The 22407-nt window shown below is 40.2% G+C and overlaps 1 protein-coding gene across 12 annotated transcripts in view; it reads right to left on the reverse strand.

The window, feature by feature from the left end:
• LOC5577917 (protein phosphatase 1B) overlaps positions 1 to 22407 on the reverse strand; it is a 70260-nt gene that overhangs the window by 3505 nt on the left and 44348 nt on the right. For 11 of the 12 annotated variants that reach the window (XM_021847133.1, XM_021847130.1, XM_021847129.1 and 8 more), the window contains one exon: positions 2222 to 3447. In XM_021847133.1, the coding sequence (XP_021702825.1) occupies positions 2222 to 3316 (1095 nt within the window). In that variant the 5' untranslated portion in view covers positions 3317 to 3447. Of the gene's footprint in view, positions 1 to 1697; positions 3448 to 22407 lie in introns of those variants that run through there. The other variant, XM_021847134.1, reaches the window with a different exon arrangement.

Here is a 22407-nt window from a genome sequence, read left to right on the forward strand (position 1 = left end):
ACTGCAGTAATAATACTTCAGGGTAGCCATCAAATTTACATTTTCTCGCTGTCTTCGGTTTAGGAACAAAATTTCAAAAGTAGTCAATTCTTAACAGCGGTTTGGTATTTTTTTCCCGATTTCTTTTTTTCACATCGTGTTCGAATAAATATGCTATGAATAACGATTGTGTTACTTTTCCCCGAATGAACCGTTTCCCCCTATGGCTGCAGAATCATACCGGGATGGAATGATCTACCTGATGGTTTATTGTAGCAGGGCTAGTTAATATCTTTGAAGACCTTTGGAAGACAACACTAAGGCTGTTTTCTCATGACAAAAGGCTGGCGACCCCACGCACTTTCATCCAGTCAACAGTTCAATTAACTCCCTTAGGCTACCCCTCCCCAATACCCAATATATGAATAGATGAACATCTGCTGACCTTCTTGTCAAAAACTAATTTGCAACGATTTATATGGGCTTATATGCTTATTCTGCGCGGCGTGTGAGTCGAGACGAGTCGCTTTCACCTCGAGTGACGTGAGACGACTTATGTTAATCAAATGGGAGCGAGTCACCTCATTCGACTCGTTTGTCACCTCATTCGAATCTTCTCACCTCATTCGACTCGTCTCACCTCACGCGCCGCGCAGAATAAGCACATTATTCTACGAGTAGCGTGAGGTGAAAATTGTCGGTCTCGTATAGCGAGGTGACAAATCTCGACTCGAGTGAAGTTTGTCCATTGAGTGAATGAAGTCCATTTGATTTACACGGCTAGTCACTTCACTCGAGTCGAGAATTGTCACCTCGCTATACGACACCGACAATTCCTTGGGGGGAACTTTAAGATGAGTACAACGTCGAATTTTTTGAAGAATTCCAGCAAGAAAATGCCTGGGAAATTCATAAACGAGTTCTAACTCAGGAATGATATTCGTGGATTTTTTTTTTGGAAAAACTACAGTAGGAAACTTTGGAAGATTTCCTATAGTAACCACTAGAGATATCAGTGGAAAAACTAGTCAAATATCTGAAGGAAACCCTGAGTATGTTTATGGGAAAACTTTCACAGAAATCCTGGTGCAACGAATTCTGAAAAAAATCCTCTAATCATCCTTTGAAACACTACAGGAAGAATTTCTGGGAGACTTGATGGTGGAATAACTAAAAGAATTTCCGCACGCATCTTTGGAGGAGTTCCTGCAAGTATGCCAGAAGATCTCTGTAGAAAGGACTAGAAGAATTTCGAAAGCTTTTCCTCTAGGAATCTGAGAAGACATTCCTGAAGAAACTGTAAAGTAGTCGCGTAATAGTCTCTGAAGGCTTCTCTAGAACCTACAAAAATTGAGCAGGATTCACTGCAAGCAGAATAAGGAAAATGGGACTTGAGAGACCATTTTTGTTCAAATAGATACTTTAGAAACCTGCTGCTGCGTTGGGATAAAATTAGAGACTTATCTACAATGGCTTCGCGAATCCCCTGACAATCCCTCACGGATTTTAAGAAATCCTACGAAAATGTTGGAATTGCTTGTACTCTGAAAAAATGGCCCGCCGTACAATATTGGTTCTGGGATTTTGCCGGTGATTCAAAAAAAATTGGGCAGGCCATACCTATTTTTTAAAAATGAACAAAGCTCAATGACCGAACCGTTCCTTTCCACACTCGTTCTAACGTCCTCCTAACCGTCTAATAATCACACACACAAGCGTTTCAAATCTCTAAAGTTTATTGTTTGATTAATAGTTATGAAGTGTGACTTTTCGACCAATGTGTATAAGTTTGCGCTGCTCTTCAGTACAATATATATATAGGCGTGGTAGCAAATTCTATTAGGACACCGTTTATACACAATGATTCGCTATACAAGACGCCTCTCTTCTGGAAAATGAAAACCGAAAATTCGTGACAACCTATAGTAGCAGAAAATTCTGTGATTATGCCTGTATAATGTTACATTTATGTATAGATATAACTCTAAACCGTTACACCCCTCTGACTTTGCATTCTTCCTCGCACTTGCTCTCTCGGAACGAACGTTCACGCTTAGTTTTTCCCGTTTGTTTCTGCTTAAACATCTATATGCTCATTTGTTATTTCCGCTAAAAACTCGTCCACCTCGCCGCCCGCAGAGGCGGCATACCACTGTAGCTGTTCCTGTCTCAACCTCGCCAGCCGCGCTACGGCAGCCGAGCGCGTTGTCCAGAAACCTCCGCTGCCTCAATAGCTACCCACCTCGCAAGATTCGGCCAGCTTCGGGCACAGCTCCTTGAAAACTTTCGACACGTATGAACACTTGGCGTCGAGCCCTCCGCCCGGTGGTAAATCCGGAATGTCCTCCTCGCTCAGTTGCTTTAACAGCACACTGTACTTCACGTTCGAACCCATATCGGCGATAATGGCCTCGATCATCTGGTACAGCGTCGCTTCCAGCTTCTCTTCCTTTTTGATAGCTTCTTCGTTGGGCACCGGAGCGCCGGGGAATGCAATGATGATTATGCTCATATTGTCGCGGCTTCCTTTGTGTAGACAGGTATCGATGACCTGGTTAGCAATGTCTTCGAGACTGTCGGAGATCTGCATCCGGCTGTGCACAAACTGGCACAGATTGGCATTGCTCATCACATCCCACACACCGTCGCAGGCAAGCACCAGGAACTCATCCGCAGGATCCCGATCTTGGCAGAAGATTTCCGGCTCAGGTGAAACCAGTTGTTCGCACTGGCCCAATTCCTTGGCGTTCTTAAAATCGTAATCCCCTAGCGCTCGTGACACTGCCAGGCTTCCGTTTACCCTCTGTATCATAACGGAGCCACCAGCATTCTGAATTCGCTGCTTTTCGCCGGGCAGTATCGGTTTGTGATCTTGGGTGGAGAATATCGGTGCACAATTACGACACAGGATCGCTCGCGAATCACCACAATTTGCTATGTAGATGTTCTGGCTGGAAATGAATGCACAGACTGCGGTGGTACCGGATTTATCCGCTCCGGATGCCAGCTCCGGAATGTCTCGCATGGTTTCGTCCAGTTTGAGAAACCCAGCGTGAATACCTTTTGTGATATCGTTATTGCTAAATTCCTGTGTCCGAACGATCGACTGTAGCAGATTCTTCGCACAGTGATCTGCCACTTTGTGTCCCGCATGTCCATCGAACACGGCAAAGTAGTTCCAATCGTCTAATCCTTCGCCAAGTCCGGTTTTGGCGTAGTGGGCATCTTCCATCTCGCATCGCCATCCTTGCATCGATCCCACACCGTATCGAAGTCCGTTTCCCTCGCCATGCTCGTTGTGCTTAGCCGTCATCGGTTTCTCCAGAAACGCACCCATCTCGTAGCTTCTTGTGAGTAGTTCAAAACGATGCTGTTCGGTCCTCTCCTCACACTGCAATTACCATTGATTCTGGCGGTTGTGGGTCACACCTTTCCCAAAAAGAAACGTTCGCTACCGGGAATCGTAATCTGCAGGAGGGGAAACAAGAAAAAGAAAGAGATATCGGTAAGAGAATTTTCGTATGTAGGTACGGTTTTGTGATAAGAGCAGCTAAGAGGAGCTCCCAATTAATCCCCCGTGTGCCTAGCCATCGACGTATCGGCAGCGTGTTTTTGCTGTTTCCAGGGCAGGTAGCGGCCAGACAGCAACTTATGCATATAATCGGTGTATATAAAGCTAGCAGTACTGTGTAAGTAAAATTCAAGTGAGAAATATGTCCACAAATGTTGAGTTAATCATTAACTTAATGTTACAAGTTATAATTTCTATATAGCTCTAGTGGGACCCTTCCCCTCTTTAAATCAACGTTAACCTTCCAGTCGTCGCGCGGTTGGCCACTGTCAAAACCACCACGCTGCTGTTGTGAACTAAAAGCGAGGTTTTTCCACCAGTGTTGAACAAAATACAACAGCGTGACGACTGAAGTGTTAATTGTACTTATACAGGAATGCTACGCTTATATACACCGTTCATGAATTGCAGCTAGAGCAACATGTTTTTTGGGTAGTGACTGAAATTATGAAAAGAATGACTAAAATGTGATTTGTAAACTGCAAGTAGGGTGCAGAGCCCCTTGGGCACTTCCATGATACACTTCGATCTTCCTCTTCTTCTTCTTGGCATTACATCTTCACTGGGACAGAGCCTGCTTCTCAGCTTAGTGCTCAATGAGCACTTCCACAGTTATTAACTGAGAGCTTTCTTGCCATTTTCGCATTCGTATATCGTGTGGCAGGTACGATGATACTCTATGCCCAGGAAAGTCAAGGAAATTTCCATTACGAAAAGATCCTGGACCGACTGGGAATCGAACCCAGACACCTTCTGTATGGCTTTGCTTTGTAGCCGCGGACTCAAACCACTCGGCTAAGGAAGGCCCCTTATGATTTGAACACCTAGACATTTAATACGAAACCTTGTCGTCCCGTAGAGCTCAAAGATAGCCATTCCTCATTCCCAAAACAAAGGACATGGGGAACGCTACAAATGTATACATGTGAGCTGTCTGTAATTGTCTTTATTTATTTTATTTATTTATTGTTACAATTGCCTGAAAGTCGGCAATCAACTAAGGACCAATTTAATTTGTATTAATATATGTTTGTACATTTTAATGCCCTAGACATCAAATTATTAAGTTCAAAGGGGTCAATTCAGTACAACTTGCCGTGTAAGAGATGGAATCCTAAACCAAAATTCAGCTATGAAGACAGAACTTGTGCCACTGTCAGTGTTGTGAAAAACTCAATTTCTCATAACTCACGCTTGAGATTTTTCATGCGTGGGTTGTCAATCACCCAACTCAACAGTCAAAAAATCATCGATGAGGCTCACTTTTTTGACTCATTGTCTCATATTTCCACAGTTTACTCACACACGTCAATAATTTCTTGTTAGTCTGGTAAAATTATAGTAATCCTTTCTAACGTAAACAACAACAATCGGGTTTCACGTCTTTTGACGGGTTTTACGACTGAATGATTTTTTACGGTTTAAGACGGATTTCACGCCAACTCGACACGCGATTGGCAGCACCCCTTCAGAATTCAATGAAACTTTCTGGATGTCAAAAGTATGTGAAACTAATATACTTTGCATACTTTGTTTTTTTCAAAATCGATCTAGACTAACATTTGGAAAGGGGCAAAATTTTTGTTTTTACTTTTTTTTTTATAAACCCGTATAACTCAAAAACGGTAAGACCTACAAAAAAGTGTTGTATGGGGGACTGTCGTGTAATTTCCTGACGTTTTAGAGAAAAATATTAAAAAAATAAAAAACACATTTTCTACACTGAAAAAAAAAATATTCAAAACTTTAAAGTCGATTTAAAAAAACGGCCACTTCAGATTTTGATCATCTTTAAGCAAAAAGTTTCGTAATTAAATTTACTAAAAGTCGCCCATACATTGTAAATTGGACATATTTTAGAGAAAAAAGTTTTTCTAACATCGAATTTTTTAAGTCCCAAAGTTTTTTTTTACTTTTTTTTATAAACTCGTATAACTCGAAAATGGCAAGACCTACAAAAAAGTGTTGTATGGGGGACTGTCGTGAAATTTCCTGAAGTTTGAGAAAAAAATATTGAAAAAATAAAAACACATTTTCTACACTGAAAAAAAAATATTCAAAACTTTAAAGTCGATTTAAAAAAAACTGCCATTTCAGATTTTGATTATCCTTAAGCAAAAAGTTTCGTAAATAAATTTACTAAAAAAGTCGTCCATACATTGCAAATTGGGCAAATTTTTAGGGAAAAAAGTTTTTCTAACTTCGAATTTGTTAAGTCCAAAACTGAATTTTTTTTTCAAAGATTTTGCCTATGCCTATGAGGAAATCAACTCCGTCTAACAATCCGACGGATTTTTATGGTTCTAAAGGTATCTCAACAGTATTGCAAACATTGAAAAGTTACAACCTTATCCATATCCCATTAAATTCTCTTCTAGAAAAAGTTTTGTGAAAAATAACTTACTAAACGTACGTTAAACGCCAGATGAATAAGAAATAATGAATATGTTTGTATTGTTATCTACCTAAAAAAAGTTGATAAGCTCATAACTCATGATTTTATTTGCAAATAACAGTCTTCTTTTTCACGAAACAAAAAGACTCCTTAAAACAAGGTTAAATACTGGTTATTAGCGACTTTTCTGAAAATTATAACGCTGCTCAAGGATATCACTGGAATAATTCCCAATTCTAAATTTATCATAAAAAAGATAATAAATTGGAAAATGTTAGTTTTATTATAATATCAGACCCATGACACAGTAGCAGTTCAGCTATTTATTTCAAAATTGATAAATTTTGTTAAACAAATCAAAAGTTATTTTTAAGTCAGATGGAGCTGCAGCTCATTATAAAAATAGGAAAAAAATTGCCAGCTTATGTAATTTCAAGAAAATACATGGATTGGAAGCAGAGTGGCACTTTTTTGCCACATCCCACGGCAAAGGCCCCTGTGATGCTATTGGTGGCACTCTCAAGCGAATGGCAAAAAAAGCAGGTCTTGCAAAATACTATGGAAACACAATCGCAACTCCGCGAGAACTATTCGACTGGGCAGTGAAACAAACTGATACATGTATCACCAAATTAAATTTCTGTTATATATCTTATGAACAATATGTTAAAATGTCAGAGGAATTGGTGGAATTGTTTGATAAGGTTAAAACTGTCCCTGGTACCCAAAAATATCATTGTTTTATGCCTATTAGTGATACACAAATTGCAGCCAAACGGTATACCAATTCAGAATATGAACCAAAAATATTCAATTTATTCAGTAAAGCCCAAATGTAAATATTCATGTGCAGATACTACGTTTTAGGATATATAGCAATAATAAAAATAAAAACAAACCACGACTTTTTTCATAAGCATAATATTGACCCTTTCCAGACACCTGTTAAGATTGGCTTTGACCAAATAAGAAATTAAATATTATTGTGATATCTTTCCAACCATAAAAAAACCCATCGGATTGTTAGAAGGAGTTGATTTTCTCATAAGCGGTATGGTGCGAGATCAATTGAATTTAATTTAAAAAAAAAAACTGTATAATTCCGTTTTATTTCTTTTAACTTCTCCCAATAAAACAAATATAATCTATTTTGTGATTAAAACTCATTTATCACTTGAAAATATGATCATACTAGACGATTTGAAGCGAAATAAAAATTAAATAAAAAGTTCATTTTGGACTTAAAAAATTCGATGTTAGAAAAACTTTTTTCTCTAAAATATGCCCAATTTGAAATGTATGGACGACTTTTAGTGTCACACTGGCCACTGTCAACTAAAAACAATCAAGATCAATAAAACACTATTATCTACGGGATTAACTTGATGAACCAAACACTACTGTCTTCCCCTACAGCTCAAAGATCAACGTTCCCCACACAAATAATAATGGGAACGTTACAATAGTTATTTATGCAAAAAGTTGCAAAGTGACGATTTTTTCAGCACGAGTCGTACATTTAATAAATACGATGAAAAAATTGAGTTTTGCAACGAGAGTAGTGTTTAATCCTTTTGCCGTGTCGCTTGCTCCAGCGGGGGGCGGGTGATGCGGTCAAGATCAAGTTACGAGTCGCTCGCAATGAACACTTATTCAGCTTGAGAATAGGCTGCTAATCCCAAGCCCCATTCATTGGCTCTCTGTGCAACTTCGATTGCTCTGGTCAATCACGGAAAAGCAACTACGAATTGTACGGTCATCTATGCTCATGCTCATGAAAAAATCGAGTTTTGCAACGAGTTGAATACAACATTATCTGCAATAACGAAGAATGCCGTTACAGTTGGATTACTTTTTGACGAACTTACAAGAAAATCGACATGGGCATGCATGCGTAGTAGCAACTCAACATTCTACTTTCCCGACAGACCAGGTTCTACTTTCAAAAACAGACCAGGTATAAGACGGCGCTAGCAATTTCTATCATATTGTAAGTTATTCATGCACTAAATTCCTACAAATAAGTATACACGGACCGCCCCGTAACGCACCCGTCTATTTTGATAATGAGTTCACAATTTACTCTGCCAGCTCTACGTAGGCCGATATGCAACCGAATTGCAAAAATGTAATTATGTGTGTTGTGAGTTGTATACTATTTCATATATCGGATACTTTTTCAAATCGATGTAGGTAACTTTCATACGGTTTTGAGAAAGTTAATTAAGAAGAATCACAAACTGTTTTAAAATTAATCCCCTTGTTAACATTTTTTTACCGTGTATATCGCTTAATCGCTTATTATTTTGCATGCAATCAGCTCGCATTAAAACACTAGGTAGTTCCAATCATTTCCCACAAAAATTGTAAATGATAAGCCGTTTCAATCAGTTACTTTCGACGTTTTTGTACCAGTGTAAAATCGACTCAAGTAGTGTTTTGTTTTGATTCGTGGTTAAGTCACTTTGTCTCCCATACAACGAAGCGGCGAAAGTAGCGGTTAGGTTGCGAAAGTGGAAAATCTTACTTTCGTCGTTTTGTAAATCCGGAAATTAAACGTTCTAAAAGTGAAAAATGGCGCGGTAAATGGCTGGGCATGGCGTACCATTGGTACCTCGCGTACCTGCAGGAATAAAATAGACCCCTTTGTGCGGCCCTTAGCCTCTTGCCCAGCAACTCCTATCCCTACCTCCTCGTGGTACTGGCCGGGGTACGAGTAACCTTGGGGAAGATCGGGTAACCAATCCCCGGTGGGAACTTTGGTCGTATGCTGACAGAAAAGGGGGGGTTTGCTTTTGCAAACCTGGAGCGTCTGTACTCCACGTTAGGAGCGGCTCACAACAGCGTCTGTTCCCCATGTCAGGGGCGGTTGATCATCGTCCGAGTGCCAGAGAAGGACTCTAAGCTAAACTGCGCACTATGGCCCTCCGAACATTTAGGGGGAATGGTCCTCCGGAAATCTAGGGGGTTGGTGTCAGGCCCTGCAAGCCAACCGTAAAAACACATCAGCACAGGAACGTCAACGAGAGAATACGGACCGGAACAATCGGCAAAGACCACAGCGACGAAAATGGACTAGCGATTGGAAACTCGGTACGTGGAACTGCAAATCTCTCAACTTCATTGGAAGTACTCGCATACTCTCCGATGTACTGAAGACCCGCGGTTTCGACATCGTAGCGCTGCAGGAGGTGTGCTGGACAGGAGCATTGTTACGAACGTTTAGAGGTAATCATACCATCTACCAGAGCTGCGGCAACACACGCGAGCTGGGAACAGCTTCATAGTGATGGGTGATATGCAAAGGCGCGTGATCGGGTGGTGGCCGATCAATGAACGAATGTGCAAGTTAAGAATCAAAGGCCGATTCTTTAACTTCAGCATAATCAACGTGCATAGCCCACACTCCGGAAGCACTGATGATGACAAGGACGCATTTTACGCGCAGCTCGAACGCGAGTACGACCGCTGCCCAAGCCACGACGTCAAGATCATCATAGGAGATTTGAACGCTCAGGTTGGCCAGGAGGAGGAGTTCAGACCGACGATTGGAAAGTTCAGCGCCCACCGGCTGACGAACGAGAACGGCCTACGACTGATAGATTTTGCCGCCTCCAAGAACATGGCCATTCGTAGCAACTATTTCCAGCACAGCCTCCCGTATCGGTACACCTGGAGATCACCTCAGCAGACAGAATCGCAAATCGACCACGTTTTGATCGATGGACGGCACTTCTCCGACATAACCGACGTCAGAACCTATCGTGGCGCCAACATTGACTCCGACCACTGATGGTGAAACTGCGCCCAAAACTATCCGTCATCAACAATGTACGGTACCGACGCCCGCCCCGGTACAATCTCGAGCGGCTGAAACAACCGGATGTCGCCAATGCGTACGCGCAGCATCTTGAGGCAGCGTTGCCGGATGAGGGCGAGCTCGATAGGGCCCCTCTTGAGGACTGCTGGAGGACAGTCAAAGCAGCCATTAACGACGCTGCCGAAAGCGTTGTCGGATATGTGGAACGGAGCTCAAGAAACGATTGGTTCGACGAGGAGTGCCAGGAGGTTTTAGAGGAGAAGAATGCAGCGCGGGCTGCAATGCTGCAGCATGGTACGCGGCAAAACGTGGAACGATACAGACTGAAGCGGAAACAGCAAACCCGCCTATTCCGGGACAAAAAGCGCCGCCTGGAAGAGGTGGAATGCCAAGAGATGGAGTTGCTGTACCGTTCTCAAGAAACGCGGAAGTTCTATCAGAAGCTCAACACATCCCGGAAAGGCTTCGTGCCGCGAGCTGAGATGTGCCGGGATAAGGATGGGAGCATCTTGACGGACGGACGCGATGTGATCGAAAGGTGGAAGCAGCACTACGATGAACACCTGAATGGCGCAGAGAACACAGGCACAGAAGGTCAGGACAGCGAAGGCGATGGCTACGTCAGCACAGCGGACAGCGGAAATCAACCAGCTCCCACGATGGGGGAAGTTAAGGATGCCATTCAACAGCTCAAGAACAACAAAGCCGCTGGCAAGGATGGTATCGGAGCCGAACTCATCAAGATGGGCCCGGACAGGTTGGCCGCTTGTCTGCATCGGCTGATAGTCAGAATCTGGGAAACGGAACAGCTACCGGAGGAGTGGAAGTAAGGCGTTATATGCCCTATCTACAAAAAGGGCGACAATCTGGAGTGTGAAAATTATCGTGCAATCACCATCCTAAACGCCGCCTATAAAGTGCTATCCCAGATTCTCTTCCGTTGTCTATCACCTATAGCAAACGAGTTCGTGGGAAGTTATCAAGCAGGTTTCATCGACGGCCGCTCGACAACGGACCAGATCTTTTCCGTGCGGCAAATCCTCCAGAAATGCCGTGAGTACCAGGTCCCTACGCACCATTTGTTCATCGATTTCAAGGCGGCATACGATAGTATCGACCGCATAGAGCTATGGAAAATCATGGACGAGAACAGCTTTCCCGGGAAGCTCACAAGATTGATCAGAGCAACGATGGACGGTGTGCAAAACTGCGTGAAGATCTCGGGCGAACACTCCAGTTGGTTCGAGTCTCGGCGGGGACTACGACAGGGCGACGGACTTTCGTGCCTGTTGTTCAATATTGCGCTTGAAGGTGTCATGCGGAGAGCCGGACTTAACAGTCGAGGCACGATTTTCACGAGATCCGGACAATTTGTTTGCTTCGCGGACGACATGGATATTATTGGGAGAAAATTTGAAACGGTGGCAGATTTGTTCACCCATCTGAAACGCGAAGCAACAAGAGTCGGGCTAATGGTGAATGCGTCGAAAACAAAGTACATGCTGGTTGGCGGAACTGAGCGCGACAGGGCCCGCCTAGGAAGCAGTGTTACGATAGACGGGGATACCTTCGAGGTGGTGGACGAGTTCGTCTACCTCGGATCCTTGTTGACGGCTGACAACAATGTTAGTCGGGAAATACGAAGGCGCATCATCAGCGGAAGTCGTGCCTACTATGGGCTCCAGAAGAAACTGCGGTCAAGAAAGATTCACCCCCGAACCAAATGCACGATGTACAAAACGCTCATAAGACCGGTAGTCCTCTATGGGCATGAGGCGTGGACTATGCTCGAGGAGGACTTGCAAGCTCTTGGGGTTTTCGAACGCCGAGTGCTAAGGACGATCTTCGGCGGCGTGCAGGAGAACGGTGTGTGGCGGCGAAGGATGAACCACGAGCTTGCTCAACTCTACGGCGAACCCAGTATCGTGAAGGTAGCTAAAGCTGGAAGGATACGCTGGGCAGGGCATGTTGCAAGAATGCCGGACAACAACCCTGTAAAGATGGTGTTCGCCACGAATCCGGTCGGAACAAGAAGGCGTGGGGCGCAGCGAGCTAGGTGGATTGACCAGGTACACCAGGACCTGGAGAGCGTGGGTCACAGTCGAGGATGGAGAGAAGCGGCCATGAACCGAGGGAATTGGCGAAATATTGTTGGCGAGGCTTTATCAAGATAATTGATGTAAAGCCAAATAAGTAAGTAAGTAAGTAAGTAAAAGTGAAAAATCGAGTTGGTTTAGAGCGGAACGTGTAGAATTTCGTCTGCGAAACACGAACGATTGATAAAGTAAGTTTGTTAACTTTTCTGACTTAAGTCTGTTTGAATAAGTCTTCGAGGTATGTCTCTATTTTTCAATTTATTAATTGTAACATGGCGACCAACGTGAACCCGATTTATTTCTTCAATCGGCCATCACGTTGTCTTTACTGTAAACATGGCGTCCAAGGGTTTTTGTTTAAGGTGAAGATGCATCGAAGCCAAAGTTCGAATTTCCAAGAGCACAAATCCAAACAACCAGACAGTTCGTTTATGCTGAAAATTTAACTGAATGGGCACCACCAGCGAGAGACCAGTGTGTTAAATTTTCAGCACAAACGGTTGTCTGGTTCTTTACATTTGTGCTCTTGAAAATTCGAGGTTTGGCTTCGATGCATCATCACCTTAAGTGCCACAGGTGTTGACAACGCTTTGTTTGAAGTTTGCCATCAATGCGATGGGTATATTCTTGATGAACTGGCACTCATCGTGTAGTGCAGAGAACTTTGAATTTTCAAGTGCACAAGACTGGAGAATCTGACAACAGTTCGCGTTGAAAATCAATCAAATTACTTGCTTACTGGTGGTGACCAATGGGATAAATTTTCAACGCGGAGCGTTGTTTGGTTCTCAAGTCTTGTGAAAATTTGAGGTGTGGCTTCGTTCTATAATCGCCTTAAATTGTAGAAAATCTTGAATATATTGTAATTCAGAATTTTGTGAATTTGAGAAAATAACATCCATTGGAATACTTTAAATTTTTTAATGTTTTATTTATACTTTGTTACACTATGCGTCTTAATTTTTTTTTTAACTTCTCTCATATGTATCCTTCAATGTTTCCACAAATATCCTTGAATTTTTCCACTATAAGCAAAGTGTAAAATCGACTCAAGTTTTGATTCGTGGTTAAGTCACTTTGTCTCCCATACAACGAAGCGGCGAAAGTAGCGGTTAGGTTGCGAAAGTGGAAAATCTTACTTTCGTCGTTTTGTAAATCCGGAAATTAAACGTTCTAAAAGTGAAAAATCGAGTTGGTTTAGAGCGGAACGTGTAGAACCACTTGCTAGTCCGTTGTCTAGTGTGGTGCTTCCTTCAAAGGGCAAATCGCCCACTGGAAGCATTAACGTGTCGGTGTCTTAAAAAAAAACTTTCTTTCATGTTTCTCTAATTCTTACTCGAAGGTTTGAATTAAAGTTCGATACATTGTTTCAGAAGAGTTTTGCACTCAAGAGTATTGTATTCAAAATGTTCTTCAGTTACTGAACATTTATACTAGAATTATTCTGGATATTCTTAAAACAATCCTTTATTTATAAGAGTACCTATAATTTTCTATAAATTTGAAAAAGAATTCGACCAAGAATCGAATGAATAATATAGAAATATATGCTTCTACATGTTTGGCTTTGTTTTATTTTTTCCTTCAACTTAATATGTTTTAGAGCAGTGGTGCTCAAGCTTAAGTGTACTGCGGCTTAAAATTAAATTCTTCATAAGAACCATAAGGGCGCTGAATATAATAAGTAATCCTAATGCGACCCTAAGAAATTTCAAAGGAACCCTCAATACTTTCAGGGAAATCAAAACGGAATTTTATGGATTCCTAACGGGTTTTAAAGAATGTCCAGCTGAATCTTAAAGATTTTGAGTGAGATCTCAGTGGTTTTCTTAAAGGGCTCCATCTGGAAGTACCTCAAAGGAGTTTTCTAATGTGATTCTAGTGTGCTTCTAAGATTTTGCATTGGAATTTTGAGAATTCTGAATGGAAATAAGTAATTTTTATTATTGCGTGTTAACATTTCAGGATCGTTCAACTTTTTAAATGTTATTGAAGGGCAATTCAAATCCAAGTGATGGGCATCTTATTTGTGTATTCTACAAAATGACTCCACGAGGACCACATGCGGGCGCAGGTTGAGCGTCATTGCTTTCTTCTTCTTCTTGGCATTAACGTCCCCACTGGGACAGAGCCGGCTGCTCAGCGTAGTGTTCTTATGAGCACTTCCACAGTTATTAACTGAGAGCTTTCTTTGTCAAAGTTGCCATTTTCGCATTCGTATATCGTGTGGCAGGTACGATGATACTCTATGCCCAGGGAAGTCAAGGAAATTTTCATTACGAAAAGATTCTGCACCGACCGGGATTCGTACCCAGACACCTTCAGCATGGCTTTGCTATGTAGCGGACTCTAACCACTAGGAAGAAAGTCCCAAGCACCATTGCTTTAGAGAATCCTTCATTTACATTAAGAAAAAATCGAGTTCAGTTAAGGTGATTATACAACTTTGCCAAACTTTGAAATTTCAAGTGCACAAGACGAGAGAATCTGACAACAGTTCGCGTTGAAAACCAATCAAATTGCTTGGTTGCTGGTGGTGATCAATGGGATAGATTTTCAACGAGGTTCTCAAGTCTTGTGCTCTTGAAATTTTGAGGTATGGCTTCGTTCTATAATCACCTTAAACCATCTTCGATTTGAAAAATTAAGAACCGGGAAAATTCTGGAAAATATACCGGGAAAACCAAGAAAAAAGTAGTGCAGCAAAAATTATCATTCTGTTTTTGTCTTATTTTGATTTCGTACCCTTTTTGATTTTGTGGAGTTGTTCTGTTCTATACTGCATATCATAGGTTAGATAATTCAATGTTACGATTAAATTATTATTAGCCTTCTCAACACCTTACCAACTTTTTCGTGAAAATTTCGTTCACGTTGGTAATGGTTGAACTTCCTTAGGAATTCCTCTATTTTTTTTAAGGATAACCGCAGATGTTACCCCAGAGATTCCATCAGGAATTCCTCCAAAAATACATCCACAATTTTTCAAGAAAGTTCCCCTACAGGAATTGATCTAATGATATGACCATTATTTACGCTAGAACATCCACCTAGATTCTCGTTTAGAACAATTTGACCATTATTTGCTCAAGGGATATTCTAGGAAATCCACCAAATTGTCACTTAGGATTTCTACAAGATCATAAATTTCTCTAAGATTTCATTCAGAAAATATTTCTGAGATTCCTACTAAGATTCATTATGGAATTAATAAAAAAAACTGAGTGTCTCCAGAAAAATGTCTAGGATTTTTTTTCCAGGAGGTATTGTAGAAGGAAACCCTAGAGTAACATCTGATGAAACATGATAAAATTCTGAATTAACTCTCGATGAACTCCCACAAAGGTTCTCTGAAAGAAATCCTTAACTCTTTGAGGAAATCTTGGGAGATTTTCTAGACAAATTGCTAAGATAATTGAAAAAGAAATCAATCACATCTCGGGATAATAGCTTGCAGGAACATTATCGGACGAAATACCTGAATTAATTTGTGTATAAATGATCGGATGAATTAGATTTTTTTCAACCACTTCGAGGGGATCGCAGCAAACCGTACGCACAGGCGGCTGCGTTTCGAATTTTGTGTCACGTGTATCTCGTTCCGCGTTTTTTTTTCAATTCGGTTGGTGAACATAAAATTCGACGGATGGTGCTATGCCACGTGCAAATGATCTGTGGAATCATGTTTTTCAAAGTGATAAAAGTGTTTTTCTTTTCGGAGATTATATCTGAAGATAATATGTGGATTTTTTTCTTTTTCTCAATTTATGTTTATTTTACTCGAATGCAGAGCTACGTTACGGCTCAAACAAGAGGAGAGGAGTTTCAAAAAAGGTAACTGGTGAGTTTGATCTGATCAGCAGCTGATGATCACAATACGTAAATATTAGAAATTTGTCAGTCAGAACGTCTACCGAACGTATCCTATGACAATACCCTTTCCATCAACACTCCACATCATCCCGTAACACATATGAAAGGTCGTAGAATTATCTGCATCTTAGTTATTGGAATAATCATCCTTTCTCATTCCCCAGCTTTCGCTTAAGACCTAATTCAGCGGAGAAGTGTGGGGCTCATTTGTTAAAATTTCTGTTCTAATTCCTTAAGTTATTTCTGTCAAAATTGCTACGCGTATTTTGAATTCCTAACCAAAATTTAAGTAGAGGTCTTGGTCAAGTTTCTGACACTTTTTGAATGATTGTTGCTTGAAATTCCTGAGAGCTTTTGGCTTACCTTCCGTAGGAGTTTTGTTGATATTCTGTCAAAAAAGATAGAACACAGTTCTACAGTCACAAATTACTGTATTCTGACAGATTTTGGTGGTTTAAAATTGTTTCCTAAGTTTTGTCAAAAAAATCACAGTATTTTTTACATTTTCTGTTATAAATGCCACCAAATATTATTCCAAAAAATTGTCAGAAAGATTCATCTTCAACAATTTCATTTCCAAAACAAACTACATATATGTATCTTTAAAAAAATATTTTTTTGATTTGAGTTTGAGAAGTTTTTAGTTTCTTTATCATCAGATCACAAAGTTAGTATCTTCAATGACCTTTTTTTTGAAAAAGTGGGAATATTGACTTTTAGGTGACGAAAAAAATGACCAAGTCACTTAAAAAGCGACTCGCTATCAGCCCTGCTGAGTGTTTCGCAAGCTCGTGGGAAGCAAACAGAAATAGAGATGACCTCACCGCGAAACCCAATCACAACTCGCACCACCGCTGGCTGGCTGCAATAATGGCAAACAAGAGTGATATCGGGCGGAACTGTGCTCACTCACTTAACTCTACTTAGCTTAGCTCTCTCTAGCTGGCTGGCGACCTATGTTTTGTTATTGTTTGCTGCATCCCCCAAACGAGGTGCGGCGGCGGGCAAAAGGACTTACAGTTGTGTTTCGAATAGGAAGAATTCTGAAGTTGCAACTTATTGGAGGAGAATATGGTTGTGGGGCCTTCCTTAGCCGAGTGGTTAGAGTCCGCGGTTATAAAGCAAAACCATGCTTAAGGTGTTTGGGTTCAATTCCCGGTCGGTCCAAGATCTTTTCGTAATGGAAATTTCCTTGACTTCTCTGGGCATAGAGTATCATCGTACCTGCCACTCGATATACAAATGCAAAAATGGCAACTTTGGCAAAGAAAGCTCTCAGTTAATAACTGTGGAAGTGCTCATGCTGCTAAGCTGAGAAGCAGGCTCATGGCTATCAACAGAAGTTGATATTTTCTGTTATCAAAATAGGTTTGTGCTTGACTTGTTATATTTTTATAACATTTCCTATTGTAGATACATTGCATTTTTAGGCTCGTTGTAAATAACATAAGAAGGTATGAACAATAACATAATTTACAGTAATTTTGTTATTTTGTAACATTTGTATCTTCCTAATTTAACCCAGAGATTCGTCTCACTATTCCTTCATAAATTCCTCATCAGATTTTTCCAGCAAAAATTCCGCATAATGTCTTCGAATAAATCATTTAGAAACCCTGGATAGTGTATTGTAGGATTTTATATAAGAATACCTGATAAACCTCGAGCGAAGTTTTTAATCAATCTTTGAATGAAATGGGTTGTGAGTTTTTCTATATATCTAAGCCAAAGATCTGTCAGCATGTCGGGGGTAGGCCATTTCACATAAAGACGCTTCGCATAAGGACGTTTGTTATAATGAAAATTATATGCCAATATAAAATTATATGACCAACCCCCGTCATGTCTATCTATCTATCTGCCGGGCACAATATCTGTACTGCTTACGAGCAAGGTAACAGAACTTGCATACAAGCTGAAAGCGGGTAGTATATCTGCAGGCGATAGATAAAATATAAGGATGGGAGACTTGACTCTTGATGTCCCAAAAACGCATCACCCCGAGGAAGCCTGTAAGCGCACGTTACAGAGGCCAGTAGAATGGCATGTATCCGTCAGTTGCCAACTGACCACCCTCTTCTATTGCCAGCCGCCACAATTGTTGGAGGTTAGTTGGATGCGGACGGTTACGCGGTTGATGCACTCGACGTGCGACGGCGATAAGAGCACCGCGCGGTCACTAATTGATACGTGGGCGCAGTGGGTAGGTCTTCATCCGTATTCTGAGTGCGGTCACGACTGCTAGTGACGTGGGCCAAGGTTAGACAAAAAGAAAAACGTCCCATTTATTAGGACTTTGAGATTTACTGCGTGTACCGATGAACTGATAACAGATCAGGACAAAGCTGACTGATATAAGAGTACAGTTGGTATGACTGCAGAGACAAAAATAGTATGACAGGTATGTTCCGTTTTTATCAACACGAAAGGAAATTTTCAGTTGATATAAACGGAACCGTGACAAAAACGGAATAATTTTCTTAGACGAAATATTTTACAAATTTGAAAATAAAATCAGGATAATACACATTTTTATAATATAAATACACAATTTCATAATATAAATGCACAGTATTGATATTTAGGATCTGTGAGGAGCATTTAGATTGTTTATTTAACCTCATCGTGCTGCTTCTTCTTCTTTTTGGAATTATATCTCAACTGAGAAAAAACCTTCTTCTCAGCTTAGTGTTCTTATAAACACTTCCGCAGTTATCAACTGAGAGCTTTTTTGCCAAGGTACATCTTTGCATTTTTGGCCACACCCCATTGGCGATTTAATGTGGAGTTATGTAGCGAAAGTTTTGCAAACTGAAATGAATATTTATGGTTTGCTGTGCTTCGAATTGACAAAATGTTATCAGTAAAATGATTTTCCGGATATTTCCCGTATTTTTCCCGCTTTTCCCGGATTTCCCGGATGGATGGACACCCTGTAAGCTGTTCTTTCAACTTATTTGTGCAGCTTGTCATCGCTGAACTGGCTAAGTATGGTTGCAACTTGCAACTATCCAATTTTACTTTTAAAATTCGATTTCAAAGCTTGAATGTCTTGTTTCCATGAATCCCCGAGTGTCAGTTCTCCGAATGTCGTTTCCGCAAACGTCAATTACCCGAATGCAAATCCCCCGAATATTCCTTTCCTTCGAATGACACATTTCGGGTCATCTGATTTTCACCCTTCTTTGTTTGGTTGACGGTTTTTTAGAATTTTACCGATTCGGTATTTTTCGCATGATCGCTTATCTTCTGTCTAGTTTATCACCCTGGCACAGAATTCGGGGAACAGACTTTAGGAGATATGACATTCGTAGAAAAATAGCACAATCAAGCAAAGTTCAATGTAAAAGTTTATCTATTGAGGTGCAACACCTTGAAATCCAAAGATGGACGTCACAATGGCGAATTGTTGTTTTTCCGCAAGTCTAATAGCTAAAATAAGAAGTAGAAAGTTTACGATAAGAAGATTTATATCGTACGTTCATTATTTCTGCAGATTAAAGCTTTTGAAATCGTGAGTAGAGCAACAAACCGGCCGTTGTGGCAGCCATGTTTTGATTCCTACACGTTTCACTTTAATGGAAACCTAATGGGCTACTGCTGAGGAATATTATGAATATTCCTTCCAAAATAGCTCAAAATCTTCAAATGACAATAACTTTCGAATCACTCGTTGAAATATTTTCAAACTCACGAAGATGTTGAAATACAATAATTTTATAATGATCGGTGACATTTTTTTTGTTAATATTGGTTTCAGGCACACCGTGATAATATACAATGCTGACTAAACGTATGAAGTTTTTCATCAACACTTTCCATCGATTAGAGAAACAGGATTATGAAGCATTACACGTTCATCTAGTTTCTAGTATAACTACATCGTTAGCACTGTATTTGCACGCATCTATTATAGAAACCCAGAATACCTAGCTACAGGAAGCAAAATAAAATATAAAGTGCAACACATAACACCATATATTTTTAATGCTTATGTGTGGTGACATATCCTCATCAAGCGCTACTGACTAGAGCTACTTATGCAATTATACCAGGTATTATCGCAGCACGGTCCGAGTGAAGACAAAAACTACATCCGCTGAGGTACATACGCAACATTAAACGGGATATGTAGACGTGTTTCGATCAGCTTGGCCTGGGTGAAATACGATGCCATGTGGTGGTTTGGGTGGAAGTGTAGCACCTAGCACCTACATAGTGACCGATTATAGACAACAGATACCGCCAACATCCTAATTATAGTCTCTTCTGTTCGATTATAAACAAAACGGAGTACGTAGTACATACTGTTCGCACTTTAGCCTACATGTACGGAAATCGGAGGATACTTCGGACGAACGCATCTGCATTCACATCAATTAGGGGAATATGTATTAGGAACAAAAAAAAAACAAAATTTGCTTTAAAAAAGTCTGACGACTGGAGTTGTAAAAATCTAGCATGAACGTGTAGTTTTTGATGTTTCAATAGAACAACCGTACATCACTTTGTACAACCTTATCAAATCTCGCATAATTTATGATAGCATTCTACACGCAAAAAATTGTGCGGTAAAAACTACTATTTGAGGGGGTTAACTAAAGCGCACGCACCGGCAATTTTCAGCAGACCATAAATGCGCTTGATTTTACCATGTCTGTAGTCGAAATCGGATTGTTGTAAATCATTTCTGTCTAATGTACCAGTAATGTGGTGGGAAGTACCGTAAACATAGTAAATTGGTCTGAAATTCCAGGGTAGTTTCAAGAATGGGAATAGTTAGCTTAAATAGTAATTTTTACCACAGATTTTTTCCCGTGTAAAAGCAATTGGTAATCAAATTGTGTAGGTGGCTCTTTGTTGAAAAACAAATAAATGAATAAAATATTCAAACCATCGCTACCAAGAGATAGAGATTATATTAGACAGAGATCTGTTTATTGTAGCATTATTTAATAACGTCCATTGATATGTTCTGAAAAAAACGTTCTACATTCTACACAATTGATTACTGGTGGTTTTTATTGCGTTATCAATAATTATGCAGGAAATTAAGAATGCAAAATACCATCTGCTACAGGCCAAATTAATGACTGAATCATAGTCGCAAACATAAACTTTCAATTCCAGAGACATTTGGTTGAATGTCCAATAGGTAGTGTTTGAAGTTGATATCAAAACATGGTAAAATATTATATTGTTGAGTATTATTCTCAAATAGATGTTTCTGTCAAATACAAATACAAAATTCGCATTAGGATTTTGAAAAAGCCTACAACAATTCATATAAACTATCTTCGAAAATAAAAAAAAAAGGTTTTCTACAAAAAAAAAATGTGATAATGTTGCAAAAAAGCTTTCAAGATCTTTCAAATATTGTTAAAAATGTTTGTACTGTAGGGGAACATGCTCTATTTCGGACCTAGTAACAATGTTTAAGCCATATCTTAGAAACACGACGTTTATCATGAAAAGTTTTATGTTTTCGTGAAAGCCTTCACGAAAGAATGGAGTTATAGAGGTAGACTTGTATAGGAAACTATACAGATAAGATATAATAAGAATATATTGGTTTGAAAAGGATTCTATATTAGAGGTATTTTATTGGGAAACTAATTAGAAAAAAATAAACGCCTGATACAGATCGGAAAACTTTGTCTTCAAATTTAGGCTATAAAACTAAACATTACAGGCAAGGATAGAAAGAATGAAAAGAATTTTAAATTTTCCTTTATGTCCGAGAGCACTTGGAAGGTACCATTATTATAAATTGAAATCAAAAAAAAGCCTAACAAACAAGGTAGGTTGCATTTGGAAAAATGGAACATCTCAGCATTTAAAAATGTTTGGAGTTATGATGGTTTTCTTTCCCTTACGTTAAAACAGATCAGAATCCAATTTAAATATTGTATTAAAATATAAAAAACACTTGTCTTGCGAGGGAAGCAACATACAACAGTTCATTTCTCATGTCAGCTTTATGGTTTGGGGAAAGCTAAAAAATCAAGACGAAAACTAAGAGTGCCTTGGTGATTGAGAGTAGGGACACTATTCGCCTTTGTAACGTCCATCTTTGGAACCTTAATAAATCTACTTTTCCTTTGAACTTGATTGATTGTGCTATTTTTCTCCGAATGTCATAACTCTGAATGTCTGTACCCCGAATTCAGTGCCAGTGTAATTATTATTTATTTATTTATTTATTTATTTAGTTGGTATTACATCAATTAATTTGATAAAACCTCGTTAACGATGTTACGCCAATTTACTCGGTCCATGGCTGTGTCTCTCCAACTTCGATTTTGGCCCACGTTCTCCAGATCTTGTTGCACCTGATCAAGCCACCTCGCTCGCTGTGCTCCTCGCCTTCTTGTGCCAACCGGATTCGACGCGAATACCATCTTTGCAGGATTGTTGTCCGGTAGTCTTGCAACATGGCCTGCCCAGCGCACCCTTCCGGCTTTCGCAACCTTCTGGATACTGGGTTCGCCGAAGAGCCTAGCGAGCTCGTGGTTCATTCTCCGCCGCCACACACCGTTCTCCTGCACTCCGCCAAAGATCGTCCTAAGCACCCTTCGTTCGAACACTCCAAGTGCTTGCAGGTCATCTTCCAGCATGGTCCATGCTTCATGTCCATAGAGGACCACCGGTCTTATAAGCGTTTTGTACATGG

This window comes from Aedes aegypti, chromosome 2 (assembly GCF_002204515.2).
Source record: "Aedes aegypti strain LVP_AGWG chromosome 2, AaegL5.0 Primary Assembly, whole genome shotgun sequence".
NCBI lineage: Eukaryota > Metazoa > Arthropoda > Insecta > Diptera > Culicidae > Aedes > Aedes aegypti.